This window comes from Physeter macrocephalus, unplaced genomic scaffold (assembly GCF_002837175.3).
Source record: "Physeter macrocephalus isolate SW-GA unplaced genomic scaffold, ASM283717v5 random_195, whole genome shotgun sequence".
In the NCBI taxonomy this organism is placed as follows: Eukaryota; Metazoa; Chordata; class Mammalia; order Artiodactyla; family Physeteridae; genus Physeter; species Physeter macrocephalus.
The window spans coordinates 51032-71083 of NW_021145463.1; the positions used below are offsets into that span (position 1 = coordinate 51032).

A 20052-nucleotide genomic window follows, 5' to 3' on the forward strand; every position below is an offset into this window, starting at 1 on the left:
CTCACAGACACACACACACCCAAAGCCCAGGATTAGACGGCTTCACTGGTGAAATCTACCAAACATCTAAAAAATTAATACCACTCCTTCACAAACTCTTCCAAGAAATAGAAGAGGGGGGAACATTCCCAATTACTCCTATGAATCCATTATTACCCTGATACCAAAACCAGACAAAGACATCATAAGAAAACTACACACCAACATCCCTTATAAACATAGATGCAAAAATCTTTAATGAAATAGTAGAAGACCAAACCCAGCAACATGTTTTCATACAGTATGTGAATTATATTTCAATTTTTAAAAAAGCACCTAGTTTGTTTCCGTATTCGTTGTGATAGTGAAAAATGGAAACAACCTTATGTTTACTGTCATGGAAAGATGACTATGGTACTGACAAAAAGCTCTCTGCAGAATGATACGTATATAATACCATTTTATTTTTTTTAAATACCTATTTTTCAATATGCAGAGAAGACGGTCTGGAAAGACACACAAACCAACAGCAATTACATCTGAAAAATGGGACTTGGGTATGGAGAGATTTTGGCTTTCATGATATACATGTACCACTTCAGTCCCATCTCAAATGGGGTCACTAGAATCTTGCCCAGGGCACAGGGTAGAAGTTTGAGCACATTCAAAATCATGATTTGCAAATCCTGCAACTGTCCACTTGGTCCCACTGACACACACCCACTGTTTTGGCAGGTAAAAGCTATGCACTCAGCCTAACACAAATCATATTCAGTGAGAAAGTTACCAACCAGCACATCCCGGTTCCAAAACTAACAATTACGCCTATGACAACAATTACATTTACTGAACACAAGCTGCAGAACAAGTCCCGGCTAAGGGTTGGACATGTTCAAAGATACTTAATCCTAATGACGCTGAGGGGCGAGCAAGGGGCGCAACGAGGGGAAGCGGCTTGATAGAGGGCACACGCGAGGAAGCCGCAGGGGCAGGATTCAAAACCCAGGAGTCTAAAGAAAGATCTGTGCCCTTAATGCAGCATCTGCTGCCTTGCATGCAGCCGGCATTACTTCATGTTTTGTGTGTTGTGCGTGAATGGGCCCTTAAGGGGCAGGGACCAGCCCAGAGGAGGGGCTCAGCGGATTTTGATAACTGAGTGAAAGAGAGAAGGAAGGAATTCTCCTCCCGAAAGGTCTGTTCTGTGATGCACTTAGCCACACTGCCCTATGGTGGGACTCCCAACCGAACAGTAAGAGGGTGACAGCTGCCCACCAGGGTTGGTGAACAGGCAGAACTCATTCTCAGGCAGAAAAGGCTCAGGGAGCTAGATGGCTGACTTCCAGAGGGGTGCAGAGGCTGGGGAATCCTGCCAGAAATGCAGAGAGAATGAAGACAGTACCTCTGTCCGGCATGAAGAACACTTTGATCCAGAAAGAAGTCATTTTCTAGCTGAAGCAGCTCACCTAACAGGCACTGCTGCTCAGTGCAGGGGGCACCTGGTACCCCTGAACCTGTACTGTCCCTCACTCTGGGCTTTACCTGTCTCTTACGCACAAGCTGCCTGCCTACCCAACTTACCGTGTCTGTGAACTGGTAGGCAATGAACTTGCGCATCAAGGAAATGGCTGTGGCCCGTTCCTCCCCAATCTGGAAGAAGAAAGGCAGACTTAAGAGAAATGACAAGATGGAGAACAGGACATAGAAAAGGGGGAGGGAGGCAGCAGCAAGAAAGACAGAGTCGGGGGAGGGCAAGATAAGGGTAGGGGATCAAGAGGTACAAACTACTATGTATAAAATAAAATAAAGCTTTAAGGATATATTGTACAACACAGGGGACACAGCCAATATTTTCTAATAACTATAAATGGAGTATCTTTAAAATACTGTGAATCACTATGTTGTACACCTGAAATTTACATAACATGGTAAGCCAACTATACCTCAATGAACAAAAAAAACAGAAAGAATCATCAGGCTAAAAAGATAAAGTAAGACAGCGGGAATTCCCTGGCGGTCCAGTGGTTGGACGTGGCGCTCTCACTGCCAGGGGCCTGGGTTCGATCCCTGGTTGAGGAACTAAGATCCTGCAAGCCACGTGGCGTGGCCAAAAAAAAGGTAAAGTAGGAGAGAGAGAGGAGCAACAGAGATGGAGAGATTACAGAGCAAGAGTAATGGACAGCAAGAAAAACAGGGAGGAGACACTGAGTGAGGGAAGGAGAGGGGAGGAGAGGAGGAGGGTGGGGGGAGAGCGAAGGATGTAGAGGCAGACAGAAGGAAGAGACTGACAGATCAAGGAGACCCAGGAAAGACAGAAGGAGAGTTCCCCCCAACGAGGCCGCCTCTCCCATTCCCCTGCCTCCCCCAGGCCATGAGGCCAGAGCACACACCTTACATTTGACAGTCCACAGATTGGGATCCCTGACAGGAGAGGAAAAGGAAGCCTTTTAGTGAAACTGTCTCCTCATCATGAAACATACAAATCACCACACCCATCCTTCTTCCTCTCCCTCCACACCCTCTCCTCCCTCCTCCATCCTTCCATCCATAAGCAGAGAGAAGGAGAAAAGTGCCAATCTGCCCTTCCCCTCTTTCCCCACCATCCACCACTCTGTGTGACACTGTGACCTGATTTATTTCAGGGAGTGAGCCGTGTGGGCACATCACCCCAGTAAAAATTCCCAGCTCGGTCCTCCTGTCCCACCCCCTTACTTGACTCCCGGGAGCAGCTGCTGCTGGGTGATGTCATCCGAGAGCTCATCGGATCCTCCATACACCCTGGAGAGAGAAGGGCCGTCAGGAAGGAAGGGGTCTGTCAGACCCCTGACCCTTCTCAGAAAGGAACCACCTGCTCCCAGCCTCCCATCAGCCCAGCCCACACCCTTACGTCTCTCCCACAGATGACTTTGCGTATTTCTTCATGTAATACTCGCCCAGTTCTTCTTCTCGCTGGTCCCTGGGGTGTGAGGGGGAAAGTAAACAAGAATTGAAGGTTGAGGAGAGGAGGGTGGGCTGACCTGCCCCCAAACCTCCCTTTCCCCTCACTGCTTACCTCCAGAGGTTTTGTAGGCGGCGAGCCCCGGAACGGTCTTCATCCAAGACAACATTGTCGATATTGGAGGCTGCAAAAAAAATGGGCAGATGGGGGGAGTAAGGGGAGATGAAGAGCAAGCAGGGGGCTGGAGAAAGCGGTGGGGGTTAAGGGGGTCAGAGGTGGGTCCTGGGGCAGCAGATACCTCACTGAGGAAACCCCTAACCCTCACCTTCCTATTCTGGCCTACTCAGCATCCTGCTTCTCAGTGTCCTCCTTGGGGATGGGGCCCAGCAGTTGGGGACATCCAGCTGTTCCCCATCTCATCGCCACTGCCTGCGCACATCCTGAGCTCCATCCCAGCCCCCCACCCCTTCACCCTGCTACCGGCGACGCTCACACTCACACATACACGCACACATAAACACATACACGCTTTCCCAGGCCAACAACTGCTGGAGACCTGGCCCCAGACCCCCTGCCTCTGGACCCTACTTGAGTCAGAGCCCCCGGGGCCGGGGAGGGGTCAGGGGTGAGGGAGGGTGCCACAGGCAGGAAGGAGGAGATGTCAGGATATGGGAGGAGGGTCGGGGAAGCACACTTTTCAGGTTCTTACCTTCAATCTCTTCTACTTGGAGGAAGAGGAGGTGGTGGTGGTGGTGGTGGTGGTGGTGGTGGTGGTGGTGGTGGGCGAGGGCAGACAAAGTATGAGCCAAATTATAGCAGCGAAATCAACCAATGGGTTGGGGGAAGGGGAAGGGAGGGACACAAGAAGGTTGAAAATCAAAAGTAAAGGCCAGGCACCAGGTGGTGGGGGGAGAAGCCGAAATGTATGAGGCGCACAGAACGGAAAATAACAGGGAAGGGGTGGCACTGGCCCAGGAAGTGGGGGGTATCTTGGGATAGAGCCTGTCCCACCCCCACAGCCCCCAGAAGGGATTCACTGGGGCCCTAGGAGCCCAGAGTCCTCTCCCCACAGCCCCCATCCCCCCAACTCATGGGCCTAAAAGGAAAAGGGTGCGGAGCTGGCCTCTCTGGCAACGACAGAAAGAAGCAAGGTGAGGAGGGTGTGGGTTGGGGTGGCTCCGGGCATGGGGTGGGGGTGGGCTCTCACACCCTCTCGGCCACACCCCCAGTGGTCTCCCAGAGGTGGGGCCCACACCCACCTTTCTCCAGGATGTCCTCGGCTCCATCCTCCCACTGGTCCTCATCTTCATACTCATCGTCCACATCTGGAAGGGGAACACAGGTGGTCAGGAGGGCATCCAGGGAAAAGATGACCTCATGACAACAGCTCCCAGGAAACACCTCCTCTGGGCAACAGGCACTACAAATCCCCACCTCACAGGTCAGGACATTGAGGTTCGGACAGGTGAGGCTCTCACCCAAAGCCTCATAACTGCTTCAAGCAGCAGGGTCAGGGCTAATGTGCAGATCCGCCTGACTCTAAGTCATCCCTCCCCCTACCACCCACAGATCCATTTTAAAAATAAGATAAAAATAAGCAAGCAGAAAAGTTCCCTCCCAAATATCAAGGGAAGGGAAAATTGGTATATAGTTTTTTTTATTTGTTTGTCTTTTTAAAGATAGGGTTTGTGGTTTGTTGGTTTTATTATTATTCGCTTACATTTGTAACAGCCAACCCTTATTGACAGCGTACTGTGTGCCCTGCCCTCCTCTGAGTACTTCCCAAATTCCTCATTGAATCATCCTGGCAACCCTAAGGGAGGTACCACCGTTGTTCTAATTTTACAGGAAGGGCTCTGAGACCCAGAGAGGTCACCTAACTTGCCTAAAGACTCTCAGCTGATACCTGAGAGGCAGTCTGGCTCCAGGGTCCATGCGCTTAACCTCTCCACTACATTACGTATACTCTTTTGTATGTATCGAAAATTACACTAAAAACTGAAACAACACACAACAAAAACATCCGAAGTGTACAGAGGATGTAAGTGTACAGTGAGTCTCCCTCCCATTTCTAACCCCTTTCAGTCCCCTTTCTCAGATGCAACTGTGTGACCAGCTTCTAGTCTAGAGGTAATCTGACCTTATAAAAGAAACGCATATAAATCCCCCACCACTATTTTCCCTTCACACAATTTTTTTTCTATAAACTTATTTTTTATTTATTTATAGCTGCATTGGGTCTTTGTTGCTGCACGCGGGCTTTCTCTACTTGCGGCGAGCGGGGGTTACTCTTCATTGTGGTCACGTGCTTCTCACTGCGGTGGCTTCTCTTGTTGTGGAGCGCGGGGCTCTAGGCGTGCAGGCTTCAGTAGTGTGGCACGTGGGCTCAGTAGCTGTGGCTTGCGAGCTCTAGAGCGCAGGCTCAGTAGTTGTGCCACACGGACTTAGTTGCTCCGCGGCATGTGGGATCGTCCCGGACTGGGGCTCGAACCCGTGTCCCCTGCATTGGCAGGCGAATTCTTAACCACTGTGCCACCAAGGAAGTCCCCTTCCACACAATTTTTTAACACACTGCTCTATCCCACCCTCTTTTTTAAAGCAATACTAGTAGCTTGGAGCTCTTCCATAGCAGCACACGCCTCATTATCTGTCCTACAGTTCATTACACCAGGCCCTTATCATCGATGGACATTTAGGTCACCAAACAATTGCCCTTATCATCGATGGACATTTAGGTCACCAAACATTTGCAACTGCAAACAGGATCGCAGCAAGTGTCTTTGTTCTTGTATCCTTATGTACCTGTGGGGTGAACTCCTAAAAGGGAATTGCTGGATCTAGGGTCCCGGTGTGGTAGATGTTAATGGGCACCGCCACAGGCAGTGCTGAATGTCACTCCCACCACCACCAAGTGGGTGTCCCTAGTGCCCCACATCTTTGTCACATGGCACATTATCTGTTCTCTTGATCTGAGCCCATCTGCTGTCTAAGACTTTCTCTCTAAGCAAGGACTCCCTTCCTCTCAGCCTTTCAGAAAAGGGCCGAAGCTCTCTGAGAACCAGGAACACCTAGAGCATCTCCTGCCCCTCTGTTCCCTGGTTTCCTCTCAGGTAAGAAGGTCCCAAGAAAATGAAGGGTGGTGTTCCAAGTCGCTCCACTTTACCTGCGTGTGGGAAACAAGCACTCTCATGTATGGATGGTGGGAGTATAAAGTAGTGTGACTTTTTCAGGAGCTGATATTTGGCCAAAGATATCATAAAGCTTTAAAAACATATGCATCCCCTTTGTCCAGCAATTTGACTTATAGGGATTTACCATGTAAAAAATCTGCCACGTCTGTGTTAGATGAAAAAACTACATCTTCATTTTCACTAATCTCTAAGTGAAATCAGTATTTACATCAATTATGTGCAATGGAACAAACCACAGTAGTGTTAGCCATGAAATCTGATACTTTCATAGCACAGTACAGCTATAGATATCTCAAAATATTACTCACAATCAGTGTTACTTCAAAATTAGATTCTTAACAGATACTCCACTAAATCTTGTTATTTCAATGTGCTAAAAAAGCACATACATCACAATGTTCTTTTAATATTCAGATACTGTATTTCAATATAATTGTTTTCTTTGGAATCCTATGTATTTTTTTAATGCATTTCAGAACATGATTCTGAGAAGGGTCAGGGAATCACACTTCCACAGGTTTCACCAGACTCCAAAAGGGGTCACGGTACAAAACAGACTAAGAACGCCTGATCTAGGTAATAACTTGCATACGTGAGTCTAAATGTTATATGAAGATGCTCACGGCAGTGCTGCTTACACTACTGAACATTACAAACAACATCAATGTCCCACAAAAGACTGGTTCAATAAAGCATATCACAGAATGGAACAATGTGCAGCCACCGGAAAAAACAGATATTTCAATGATGATGATGACGATGAGAGCAGCTAAAATTTATAGAGTACTTGCCAAATGTTCAGAAAACTTTCCTTACAAGAATTAACTCATTTAACCTAAACTATCTATGTTATATCTACCTCCACAAGCACTGAACAGAAAAGCAGTTACAGAACAGCAGATACATTGTGGGTCTATGTAACATAAATAATAACCCTGTTTTCTGAGGGCCTACTGCAGGCTGGGCATTATACTTTGGGCTGCCATCAGCTTGACGTGCTTTACATGCATAGTCCCCCAAATCCCCAAAATATCCCTGCTGAAGTAGGCAGAACTGCCTGTCCCCCTGTACAAGGGGGAAAAGAGGCTCAGACAGACAGGCAGCAACTTGCCCAGGGCCACGTGGAGAAAAGAGCAGAGCGAGGCCAGGAGGGACCTGCATCTGTCAGCCTCCGCTACCCTGTCCAGCTGCCTGCTTCTAGGTCATCTGAGCTTTTCACAATTAGTAAAGGAGGATTATGGCATTGTAACTGGGTTTTAAAAGGATCTGTCTTATAGGAATACATATGAAATATTTTGAAGTTAAATTATGTATTTGGAATTGGCTTCAACATCATCCAGTGGGGGGTGGGAGTGAGGAGGAACAAGCAAAACAGGTGCAGCACTGAGCTGTTCACTACTGATGCTAGGGGATGGCACATGGGGGCTCCGTAAACTACCCTACGATTGTGTGTTTGACATTTACCAAAAGAAAATGTTTTAAAAGTACATTGGAAGGGGGACTTCCCTGGTGGTGCAGTGGTTAAGAATCTGCCTGCCAATGCAGGGGACACAGGTTCGAGCCCTGGTCTGGGAAGATTCCCACATGCCGTGGAGCAACTAAGCCCGTGCACCACAACTACTGAGCCTGCGCTCTAGAGCCCGCGAGCCACAACTACTGAGCCTGAGTGCCACAACTACTGAAGCCCACGTGCCTAGAGCCCGTGCTCCACAACAAGAGAAGCCACCGCAATGAGAAGCCCACGCACCGCAATGAAGAGTAGCCCCCGCTCACCACAACTAGAGAAGCCCGCGCACAGCAACAAAGACCCAATGCAGCCAAAAATAAATAAATTAAATAAATAATTTTTTTTTAAAAAAGTACATTGGAGAAATAGAACTGAAGGTGGAAGTCCAGCCTCTGCTCAGCACTCGCCAGCCCTGTCACATACCAGCCTCATCCAGAATGAAGCCGCCATGGCGGGGTTTCTTGGGGGGCCGGTCATCATCTTCCTCCTCCTCTTCCTCATCATATTCCTCCTCCTCTTCCTCCTCCTCTTCTTCCTCAGGCTCTTCCTCCTTCTCACTACCTGCTGCACTCCGCCGCTCCTCCTCTACCTGCAGGGTCAGGTAGGGTTGGGGCACCAGTGTACTGAACCCCCCAAATCCAGACACCATGCTCTCCACCCCTAAATCTGACCTCAGCTCTGCCTGGATGATCACAGCCCCCTCTGCTCTGCATACATGCCCTTCCACCCTGGCCAGGCCTCCCTGGTAGCCATCCTATCTCAGTGACAGCACCGCCATCCACCCAACCAATATCTGCGAGCTGACCCCACCCCCTACTAGACCTCCTTGCTAGTCTCAACCGAGCCTTTAAATGTTATCACTCCATTAGGTTTGGTCCTTGGCTCTTGTCTCTCTCCAGGCTACAACTCCCCGGGGCCATCTCATCCACTCCCTTGGCTGTGGTGGACATCTCTGTGACAACGACTCTCGTATCTGTTTCCAGCCTACACTGCTGCCAAGGCCAATGACCACCTCTCACAGCTATTCAGTGGACCTTCTTTGGTCCTTACCTATAAGACCTCTCACACCACCGACCACTCTCTATGTAGAGAAATGCTCTTCCCTTGGTGTCTGCCACATCGCACTCTCCTGGCTTTTCTCCAACCTCTCCGCCTGCTCCTCTGCAGGCTCCCTTTACTGTGCTCACCTCTCAAATACTGGCTTCAGTCACCAGGGTTCAACCAAGGGCCCACTTTTCTTCTCCCTCCATGCACTCTCTTCCTGGCCATTTTACCTTCCACAATCTCACTTACTGTCTCTGTAGATGACATCCCATCTGTCTCCAGTCCCCTACTTTTCTCCAGAACTAGAGAACACCCTCATGTGCCAGCAGCCTCCTGGATACCTTCCTCAGATGTCCTCTGAGCCCTTCACAACCACCACACCCCAAACTGGCCTCTGTGTCTTCCCCTAGACCTGTGCTTGCCTCCTCTAGCTCCCATCAGGCACCAAATTCTTGACCTTTCAATGATGCTTTTGGAGCATCATCTCTTCAATCCGTCCCTTCTTCCCCATCTGCACAGCCCCTAGCCTAGGCTAGAACATCGCCCTCTAATCTGAATCCTTGCCCCAGCTTCCTTTCTTGTCTCTTGGCCTCCAATCCCTCTCTTTCGTACAAACCACAAAAGGAAATGATCCACACAAAACAGTGTTCCCCAAACTTCAACCTTTCCCTCATTAACTTTATGACTTCTTGCCATGTCCACATCGGTACAACCCATGTATCTAATATTTTCTTTAAATTCACTAAAACTTTTACTTCTGAGGCAAACTTTTTTGTTTTGATATGTTTCAGAAGTTAAAACTCTTTAAAGGTTAGCTAGTTATAAACGGAAAGTAACCATAAAGATAAAAGCAAAACAATGAAAACAATGTTACTAAGTCCCAACGTGATATTGTTGCCTGCTGCAGGCTAAGTCTAAGGCCTGTTCTCCCTGCCAAACAGAGACTAGCAAATTTCAGGAAGGTGTTCAAGACACAGTAGCACTAAAGTGAAACTTTCTCCATGACCCAATTAAAAGACAGGGTGTGCAACTAAAAAGAAAATAACTTTCTCACTAAATGAGTCAATGTGGCTTCAGGTCTTATTCTTATTCCACCTAAAAGCACTTCTCATTACTCCCCACCTGGAAAACATCCTACAGTCTTGGGAAACTATGACCTAAAACACGAATCTGGGGGACTTCCTTGGTGGTCCAGTGGTTAAGACTCCACACTTCTGCAGGGGGCACGGGTTCAATCCCTGGTCAGGGAACTAAGATCCCACATGCCGCACCATGCAGCCAAAAAACAAAAACAAATAAAACCAAAACAAAACAAAACAAAAAAACACGAATCTGATCATTTGGTCCCCTGCTTAAAACACAGCAATGGCTCCCCACTGCCCTCAGGTAAAGAACCAGCTCTCTAGCAGCCTGGTCTGGGAGTGCACACTGTGCCCTCTGCCCCTCCCTCTCATCCCGCCTCGCTGGGCTCCCCCTCCTAAATGCTAGGTTCGAGCCACACTGAACCACTGACAGCGTGCTCTCGTAGCACTGTCCATCATCCATGCTGGTCCTCAGCATAAAAAGCCTTTCTCTTCCGCCTCTTGTTCATATTTCAATCAAAATACCCTATCTTCCCGGAAGTGATGCCCAGGAAGTGATGCCTGCCCTCTCCCCACCAGGGAAAGTCAGGCACATTCTCTGGGCTCACAACTCTCTGGGCTTCCTCCATCACAGCCCTGACCACCGAGAGCTAGCTCCCTAAGTGAAAGGCCCATACTAGCTCAGGCATTGCTGGTTCACTAACACACCACCCAGCCTGGGGCTGGGAACAGAAAAGGACTTTAAAAAAATAAGGCTGACCGTGGAATAACATGGGGGTTAGGGGCTTCAACCCTCTGTGTAGTCAAAAATCCACACATAACTTATGGCCAGCCCTCCGAATACAAGGTTCCTCCGTATCCACAGTTCTGCATCTCAGGATTCAACCAACCTTGGATCATGCAGTACAATTTACTATTGAAAAAAGATCCACATATAAGTGGACCCAAGCAGTTCAAATCCATCATGTTCAAGGGTCAATTCTATTTGCTTAATACAGAATCCTAACTAGCCCACGATGTCCCTTACTTTAACAACTCAAACTACAAGAGGACCACAGCCGGACTTCTAGGAACCTTGTCATCATCCCCCTGCCTCAGTACCAGCAGTCTTCTTTCCAAATCTGGCTCCGCATCCTCTGAGGACACAGCTCTCACTACTATCTCTATGTTACCTCAGGGCTTGAACGTGCTCTTACACAGTCCGTCCTCAGCATCCCCTGGAGTAACCATCTGCTTATAAAACTACCTCCACCTCAAGAGAGAGAGCTCATGAGGGTCTCACTGCCATCAGGCTTTAACCACAAGCAAAGTGTCTTGAAGCCATGAGTCAGAGACCAAGGACTCAGTGAGACAGCTTCAAGTAAAGGCCCTTCGTGTCATCTTCACTCTTGTCCCATTCCCACCATGGCAAGCTGAGGACTCCCCAAAGGACACAACAAGGATTGACAATCAAATGTCTGCAGAGGGCAAACAGGAAACGTAAATAAGTAGGGCAGCTCAAGGGAAACCTATGGCACTCTTCACCTACCTGATGTTTTCCAGAACACAGGTTTATGAAATCTTTCCTTTTCTTAAATCTGCATAATGACAAATGGCAATTAATATATCCCGGGAACTGGAGAAAATTCCCAACTTTAAAGAGGGGGTGCCACTTCTTGAGAAAAGGGCTGCTGTGGGTGTCACTCAGGTTGCTGGCTCCTCCCATTGTCCCAGAAAAGCAAGAAAGCTTGATTTTTACATGAAATTTCTACAAGTGTTGGCAACTAACTTAAGCAATAAGTTAACGTTTCTATAATCATACTGCCATCTCTTTGTTTGTCTATAACTGTTGCCTACTAAGTGTAACTCTGTGAAGGCTGAAATGTGCCTTGCTCCACTCTCCCCAACACCTAGGAAGTATCTGGAACATAGCAATAGATGCTCAAACATTTACCTGTTCAACAAATGAGTAAATGAGAAATAAATAAAACAGGCTAATAGCTAATAAAATAATATTTGAAATCAGATATGTCCCAGGAAATGTTTATTTGGTTCCTAAAACAGTGACATTCAACGGACCCCTTTGGGTTGAAGCTAAAGTGATCCTTTCAAAATATTAGATCACACGCTTCCTTTGCTCAAAACCTTCTCATGGCTTCATCTCACTCAGATAAGGACAAATTCCTCACCACAGCCTTTAAGATTCGACAAGATCTGGCTCCTGTTACTTCTATGTTGCACTCACTCTGATCCAGCCAAACTAAACTTCTTGTTACTTTTTGAACACCAAAGACATGCTCCCAACTTTGCACTTGCAGTTCCCCGTTACTGAAACACCCTTCTTCCACATGACATGACTCACTCACTCACCTCACAAATCTTTTCCCAAAAGTCACCCTCCCAGACTCACCATGATCACCCTACTCAAAGTGCAACCAGCACTCCCTATTTCCCTTCTCTACTCTACTTTCCTCCAGAGTGCCTTCTAGCTAACTAAATGATTTGCTTCTCAGTTATGTTTGTTTACCTTCACCAGAGCAAAGATTCTAAAAATCGGTTTTGTTTACTGGTGTAGTCCAAGGGTAAAGGAGCGTGTCTAGCATGTAGTAGACATTAGAAGTATATTTCTGGAATGACTGAGTACACCTAAAAATAAAAACTAATAGTGAGTTCTTACTATATGCCAAGTCCTTCAAACACATCACTTGTTATGTCATCGTACCTGGAACATCCCCGGCCTCCAGCACCTGAGCCTCTGCTTGACTTGGGCTTGCCTACTTCCCTATCTCTCCCGACAACCTGGAAGCTCCCAGAGGCCAGAGCTCTTTCTGATCCCCGCTAAGCTCCCCACATGGGCCGTTCTGCCCTGGTCCTGTCCGCAGGCGCAATGCCTCCCCCAGCGTCCCAGCCACAGACCTCGGCCTCCTCGCCGTCACTGCTGCGCTCGCTGTCCTCCTCCTCGGAGAAGTTGCTGTCTTCGCTGTCCGACATCTGCTCGCAGGAAAAGACGGCGGCCTCAGCGCTTCCCCCAGTTCCGAGCCCCACCCCGAGCCTCAGTTTCCCCTCGGGTTCCCGGGGAGAAGAAAAACCCCTCAGCGCACTTCCGGCAGCCTTGTTCCGGCAACCGTGATCCCGTAAGGGGACCACCCTCCGACACACGCCACCCGCTATACCTCCCGAGTCCCCTAATCCGGTCTCTACACCTCCTTGGCCCCCGGCGACTCCCGGGCCTGCCACCACGGCCTCCAACCCAACCGCTCACCGCTCAGCGCTCAGCTGCCACCTCCGCCTTCGGCACCAGCTACTGTCCACACGACGCCTGGCTGAGACTGACGTGCCCTCTCGCGAGAACCTACCACTTGGCCCCGCCTAACGCGAGATTTCTGAGGCTCATCCCCGGTGACGCACTTCCAGGACGCCATCTTGAGAGTGGCAGAGATGTCTTAAAGTAGAGCGTGGAGCCGACATCTTGGGATGGTCAAATCGGAGTGTTATAACACCCTGGGATCGGCCTTTTCTAGCCAGCAATAAGTGCTTGCTTGAATTTAGTCCAGATCACTAACGTGGTGTGCCAAGCCGTGAGGAAGCAGGGGATTGGCAAATAATAACAAATTTGCAAATAAATCGGACTTTATCTCACAGCCTCTGAAACATTCCTAGGAGGTAGATCCCCCTACTTTGTAACCGAAGCTCAAAAATAAACTATGTAACTGCAAAGTGGCAGACCTAAGACTCCTTCCCAAGTTAGGTAACCCCAAAGCCCTTGTTTTCCTTAGCAATCTCCCTAAATTGACTGAAATGTGAATTTACATAGTAGTAATTATTTGTCAGAGAGATGGCAAAGACAACCAAGTATGAGGTAGAGATATGAAAAATTAACCTGATGGAGGAAAAAATAATAGAAGCTTTTAGAACACATTGCTAAAATTTCCCACATAAGCATTGAGACATCCGGATTCAATTTACAGAAATTTAATACACATCTAGTTAGTTAAAAGGGAATGAATTGCTGTTGGACTGGCAGCAGGTTCATAAGACGTGTAGTCCATGGAGTGAGTATACATCACAGGTGCATCTCTGCATAAGCATACAGTCTCCCCTCCAACCCCAAAATGAACCCAAGACAGATTGGGGTGGGATTGCGCACACAATAGAAATATTTCCCCGGGAATTCCCTGGCCGTCCAGTGGTTAAGACTCTGCAGGGGGCGTGGGTTCCATCCTTGGTTGGGAACTAAGATCCCACATGCCAAAGGGTGAGGCCAAAAAAAAAAAAAAAAAAAAAAAAGTTTACCCTTCTACAAGCTTGGTTCCTTTAAACAGCAGTTCTTTAAAATAGGAGTCCACGTAAAAATGCCTATTGACACTTCTGCAGGAAGACATTTACTCCAGGAAGGAGCAGGAACTGTCATTTTCTCCCTGTGGAAAGCTCTTCTTTGGTGTATCAGTGGTTCTCAACTCTCAACCTGGCAGCACATCAGAATAGTTGAGAAGATAAGAGAGAGAGATGTATAATAGCCCCAAACTGGAAACAACCCAATGTCCACCATTAGGACAATGGATAAACAAGTTGCAGTACATACATGCAATGGAATAATAACAAGCTATTGATATGAATGAATGAATCTGAAAAACATTAGCTGAGTGAAAGAAGCAAGACACTAGGATATGTACAGTATTATTCCATTCATATGAAATTCTAGAGCAGGCGAAACTAATCCATACAAACAGAAAGCAGATTAGTGGGTGTCTAGGACTAGAGATGGAGACTGATTGGGAAGAGGCATAAAGGAATGCTTTGGGGTGATGGAAATGTGGTAGTATATATCCATTCGTCAGAACTCATTGAAATATACACTTAAAATGTATGTAGGGGCTTCCCTGGTGGCGCAGTGGTTAAGAATCCACCTGCCAATGCAGGCGACACGGGTTTAAGCCCTGGTCCGGGAAGATCCCACATGCCGTGGAGCAACTAAGCCCATGCGCCACAACTACTGAGCCTGCGCTCTAGAGCCCGCGAGCCACAACTACCGAAGCCTGCATGCCTAGACCCCGTGCTCCGCAACAAGAGGAGCCAAAGCAATCAGAAGCCCGCGCACCTCAACGAGGAGTAGCCTCCGCTCACCGCAACTAGAGAAAGCCCACGCGCAGCAACAAAGACACAACGCAGCCAAAAATAAATAAATGAATAAATAAATTTATATTTTAAAAAATGTATGTAAATTATGCCTCAATAAAGTTGATTTTAAAAATATAGATGTTCAGCAAATATCATATATTACGCATATATGTGGAACCTAGAAAAATGGTACAGATGAACCGGTTTGCAGGGCAGAAATAAAGACACAGATGTAGAGAACAAATGTATGGACACCAAGGGGGGAAAGTGGCAGGGGGTCGTGGTGGGGGTGGGATGAACTGGGAGACTGGGATTGACATATATACACTAATATGTATAAAATAGATAACTAATAAGAACCTGCCATATAAAAAAATAAATAAAATTCAAAAATTCAAAAAATACATATATAGATGTTCAGGATTCACCAGAGACCAATTGTCAAATTCTCTGGGCTGGGACCTGGCCATAAGCATCACTTAAAAGTTTTCCAGGTGGTGACAATTTGCAGCCAGGAATGTGAGCCACAAGACTCTTCCTGTCCTCAAGGCATGGGGATGAGTTTGGAGGACAGGTGTGCAATTCTCGGTCCCTTCCTGGAAGAGGAGAGAGGAGGGAGTATCTGAAAGAGAGGGAGAACAACAGGGACAGGTGTGGGCAATTTATCCAACCCTCTGCCCCAGTAGGTCAGAGACTTCAGGATTCAGATCTCACCTTATTTTTTATCTTCTCTCCTCTTCCCCTGGCTTCTGGGGCTCCAGGTGAGGTCCTCTAGCCTAGAAGGAGAAGGCTTGGGGTTTGGGAACTGGGGCTGGAGACCAAATCTCCTCTCCCTCTCTCCACGCAGCCTCTCCGGGAGTACCAGGGAGTCTGTATCCTCCCAGGTTCATGCTGAGGGCAGATACTGAGCACAAGCCCCCTGTAATAACTCCAAGAGTTTGGCCAGAAAAAGATGGACACGTCTCTGAGGGTATCCTTCACAGGGTGGACAAGGGCCCCAGCCAGTCACCAACAGCCAGGACCCCAGGGGATCCAATAGGCGCTGTAGCCGGAACACAGCAGTCTCCATGGATGGGCCCTCCTCAAACCCAATCACAGACAGTTCCAGCCAGAAGCAGCCTAGAGCCTCAGCAGGACACACCTGTGGGGACAGAATGATCTGGTGTCTCTGGGCAAGGGCTGATCTCAAGTCCTCATCCCCACAATTTCTGACTTGTGGCCTGGGACAAGCCCCTTCACCTCTCTGAGCCTCAGTTTCCTCATCTGTAAAGTGGAGCTCTGAATAATCCCTACCTTCTACCTTCACTGGAAGTGCACCTGTGTAAATTAGAAAAAGACACTCCTTCCTTGAAGTACTTCTAAGTGCTGATTTTGTTAGAACAAGATACTTTACTGCCGTCTGCTGGAAATTGACAAATATATCCAGGATGAGAATACTGTCCTTGTAGATGTGGGATTCTTGTGCAGTGTACACCTTCACAGCCATACACGATGGCCTTGCTTATCTCAGAGGGTCAGTGTGAAGAGTAATTAGGCGAATATATTGACCAGTACCCGGCACAGGGTAAGCACTATATAAGAATAGCTGTGGGGGCTTCCCTGGTGGCGCAGTGGTTGAGAGTCCGCCTGCCGATGCAGGGGACACGGGTTCGTGCCCCGGTCCGGGAAGATCCCACATGCCGCGGAGCGGCTGGGCCCGTGAGCCATGGCCGCTGAGCCTGCGCGTCCGGAGCCTGTGCCCCGCAACGGGAGAGGCCACAACAGTGAGAGGCCCGCGTACCGCAAAAAAAAAAAAAAAAAAAAATGAAGAATAGCTGTAATCATCACCATCATCCTTTGTTGTGATTATGTGCCAGTCACTGTAGTAGGTGTTGGAGACAGCAGCGAATAAAATATATTTGTTGGACGTCCCTGGTGGCGCAGTGGTTAAGAATCCGCCTGCCAATGCAGGGGACACGGGTTTGAGCCCTGGTCCGGGAAGATCCCACATGCCACGGAGTAACTAAGCCCATGCCCACAACTACTGAGCCCAAGTGCCACAGCCACTAAAGCCTACAGGCCTAGAGCCCGTGCTCTGCATCAAGAGAAGCCACCGCAATGAGAAGCCCGCGCACCGCAACGAAGAGTAGCCCCGGCTCCCTGCAACTAGAGAAAGCCTGCGCGCAGCAATGAAGACACAACGCAGCCGTATATATTTGTCAAGGCTGGGGTGGGTCAGGAGCTGGACAGCCAGAATACCAGCCTGCCTGTCTCCTGGCCTTAACATGTGCGTGTTTTGAGCCTAGTGGATTCTCCCTAAGCTTCCAACTTCAGTAAGGAGCTAATGAGATACTCACCAAAAGATCATCTGCGGTGTAAAGAGTGCCATCATTTTTGATTCCTTACAATGGCGGGGTAGGGAGTAAAATCAGATCTTGGTGGGGCGGGGGAGACTGACCCTTCCTCAAACATGCCCCCCACCCACTCCCTAACTAGCCTGCCCCTGTCTGCTGGCTCTTCCCTCCTTCCTCACCGGCAACTTCATGATGGCAATGAGGAAGTAGAAAGTCTCCCTTGGGCAGAAGGGTGGTCCTAGGCCTCCCAAGGGCAGCACCAGCAGGAGGATGGTCCAGAGAGGCCACAAGGGCACCCTGCCCACCCCCAGACTTTCTCTGGTTCCGGCCTGGGGTCCTGGAAACAAGAGGTACAGAGAGTGGGAGCAAGTTGGAAAACTGGAATAGGTGAGGGGAGTTGCCCCCTTTCCCTCCCTTCCAGCTTTACTCAATCCACAGATACCCAGGAAATGTACTCCAAGAGGTTGGGGGAGATGCTGACCCTAAAATAGGGAGGACCTAGGTCAGGGGACTCCCAGACCCCCTTCTTTCCCCCCCACCCAAGATACCAGACTTAGCAAGGCTATGAGGATCACCGTGGAGAGACTGGAGAGTTTGGAAGCTTCCCCTGCCCCCCAAACCGGCCCATAAGGCATTACAGAGTGTGTGAAAGTGTGTGCATTCTCTGGCCTGTCTTCTCATTGGAAAACACCAGCGTTAGGCTTTATCTGTGTCTGCAGGTGCATATTTGGGAGTCTCTGCTCTGCTTTCTACTTCTATTTCTGTTGAAAGTGTCTTGGAATCTTCGTGCCTGCCTGTACCTCCCGGTCTTCTTTCTCTGAGGGTTGGCCTCTCTGCCTCTGGATCTCTGTCACTTGTGTCTCCTGGCTCTATCTCTGACTGACCTGGTGTCTCTCTTCTTTTTCCTCTCCTCTGTTGGTCCCGTCTTTGCCTTCTCCTCCATGTGTGCCTGTCTCTCTCTTGCGCTGTGTATCTGTCCGTGGGTCCCTCCAAGTCAGCCTCTGCGTCTTCCCTTCCTCTCTCCCCGGGCCCTGGCTCCTCTCCCTCTCTCACCCTTTAGGAGCTGGACTCGGAGCTACAGGATCCTCCCTCCGGCCCCAGACCCGCCCACCAATCTCCACCCTGTCTTGGGCCCTCCAGGAGCAGGTGAGCCACCACACCCCTTTGCACCTTGGACTCCAGACCCAGTGCTGCCAGAGAAACTGAGGCAACGGTGGGCTCCCTGCAGCTCTGAGAGGAAGCTCTGGGCTAGGAAGGGAGCATCCTGAATGGTGGGGAGCCAGGGAGCTACCCAATCCTGAGGTTCCTCTGATGGGCTGGGGGGACTGGGGATAGAGAAGTGGTCCCCAGCCTTTTTGGTACCAGGGACCGTTTTCGTGGAAGACAATTTTTCCAAGGACCGGGGGTGGGGGTGAGGATGGTTTCGGGATGATTCAAGTGCATTACATTTATTGTGCACTTTATTTCTATTATTATTACATCAGCTCCACCTCAGATCACCAGGCGTTAGATCCTGAGGGTTGGGGACCCCAGGGATAGGGAATTGTGTGGGAGGGGCCTAGAGAGGAGGGTGATTTGGGGGGGTCTGGAGAAAGAGGGTTCTCAGATACTCTGAAGAGTAGAATTTTGGAGCGAGGGTCTCCAAGGAGTGGGGTATTCTAGTGGGGAGGCAAATTTCAGGGGAGACAACTGCTGGGGAGAGGAGGCTCTGAAGGGAAACAAATTCTTGGGAAAGGTAGATTTTGAGGGAGGGGGCTCTAAAAGTGATGAAGATTTTGTGAAAACGGGTTCTAGGGGGACAGTTGCGGGAAAAGCGTTTTGGGGGAAAAGGAACTTCTGAAGAAGGGGGATTCTAGGGGTTCTATTATTATTACATCAGCTCCACCTCAGATCACCAGGCGTTAGATCCTGAGGGTTGGGGACCCCAGGGATAGGGAATTGTGTGGGAGGGGCCTAGAGAGGAGGGTGATTTGGGGGGGTCTGGAGAAAGAGGGTTCTCAGATACTCTGAAGAGTAGAATTTTGGAGCGAGGGTCTCCAAGGAGTGGGGTATTCTAGTGGGGAGGCAAATTTCAGGGGAGACAACTGCTGGGGAGAGGAGGCTCTGAAGGGAAACAAATTCTTGGGAAAGGTAGATTTTGAGGGAGGGGGCTCTAAAAGTGATGAAGATTTTGTGAAAACGGGTTCTAGGGGGACAGTTGCGGGAAAAGCGTTTTGGGGGAAAAGGAACTTCTGAAGAAGGGGGATTCTAGGGGTCGTGGGTCTGAGGAGAGAAAGATTCTGGGGAGAATTACGGCGGGGGGAAAGGACCCTGAGTGGAGGGAGATTCAGGGAAAGAGGGAGTCTAGTGTGAGGATTCTGAGGAGGGGGATTTGGGAGAAGACCTCTTAGAGAAGAATTCTGGCAGGAGGAGACTCTAAAAGAAAGGAAGTTCTGGTGAAAGCCAGATTCTGGGGTAGGGGGCTCTAAGAGGAAAAGGATTCTGGGGGGACTCTCCAAGGAGGTGGGTTCTAGGACGTAGGGGGAGTCTGAATCCTGCCAGGTTTCTCGGAAGGGAACTCTAAAGAGGAAGAAGATTGCGTGTCGATGATAAAACAGTAACACAAACCTCCTTCGAAGAGGGTGATAATCAGCTGCGTATGGGAGCGGAGGGAGGTTATTAAAGAGCCTAAATGCAAATGAGAACTGGTGGTGACCAATGAGGACCAAGGATGTGAATTACGGCTTGCCTTCACCCTTCTCTGTCAGCCCCCGACGCCCTTCAAGCCCCGCCCCTTCCGCTCCCGGGTCCCGCCCCCTCCGCTCTCTGGACCCACCTTCCCGCCGCCAATCCAAAGCCCCGCCCACGAGCCGTAAAGCTCCCTCCTGTCGTGAACGTGAGCACA

At 49.1% G+C, this 20052-nt stretch overlaps 1 protein-coding gene across 2 annotated transcripts in view; it reads right to left on the bottom strand.

The window, feature by feature from the left end:
- Positions 1 to 13062, bottom strand: part of SUPT5H (SPT5 homolog, DSIF elongation factor subunit) — a 27106-nt gene extending 14044 nt beyond the window's left edge. The window contains exons 1-10 of one of the 2 annotated variants that reach the window (XM_007114494.4): positions 12980 to 13062; positions 12634 to 12708; positions 8036 to 8201; positions 4174 to 4239; positions 3624 to 3635; positions 3029 to 3098; positions 2864 to 2932; positions 2689 to 2754; positions 2367 to 2397; positions 1558 to 1626 (exon numbers count right to left, since the gene is read on the bottom strand). In XM_007114494.4, coding sequence (XP_007114556.1) covers positions 1558 to 1626; positions 2367 to 2397; positions 2689 to 2754; positions 2864 to 2932; positions 3029 to 3098; positions 3624 to 3635; positions 4174 to 4239; positions 8036 to 8201; positions 12634 to 12708 — 624 coding nt within the window. In that variant the 5' untranslated portion in view covers positions 12980 to 13062. The remainder of the gene's footprint in view (positions 1 to 1557; positions 1627 to 2366; positions 2398 to 2688; positions 2755 to 2863; positions 2933 to 3028; positions 3099 to 3623; positions 3636 to 4173; positions 4240 to 8035; positions 8202 to 12633; positions 12709 to 12979) is intronic. The other variant, XM_055082593.1, reaches the window with a different exon arrangement.
- Between the last annotated feature and the right edge of the window lie 6990 nt (positions 13063 to 20052).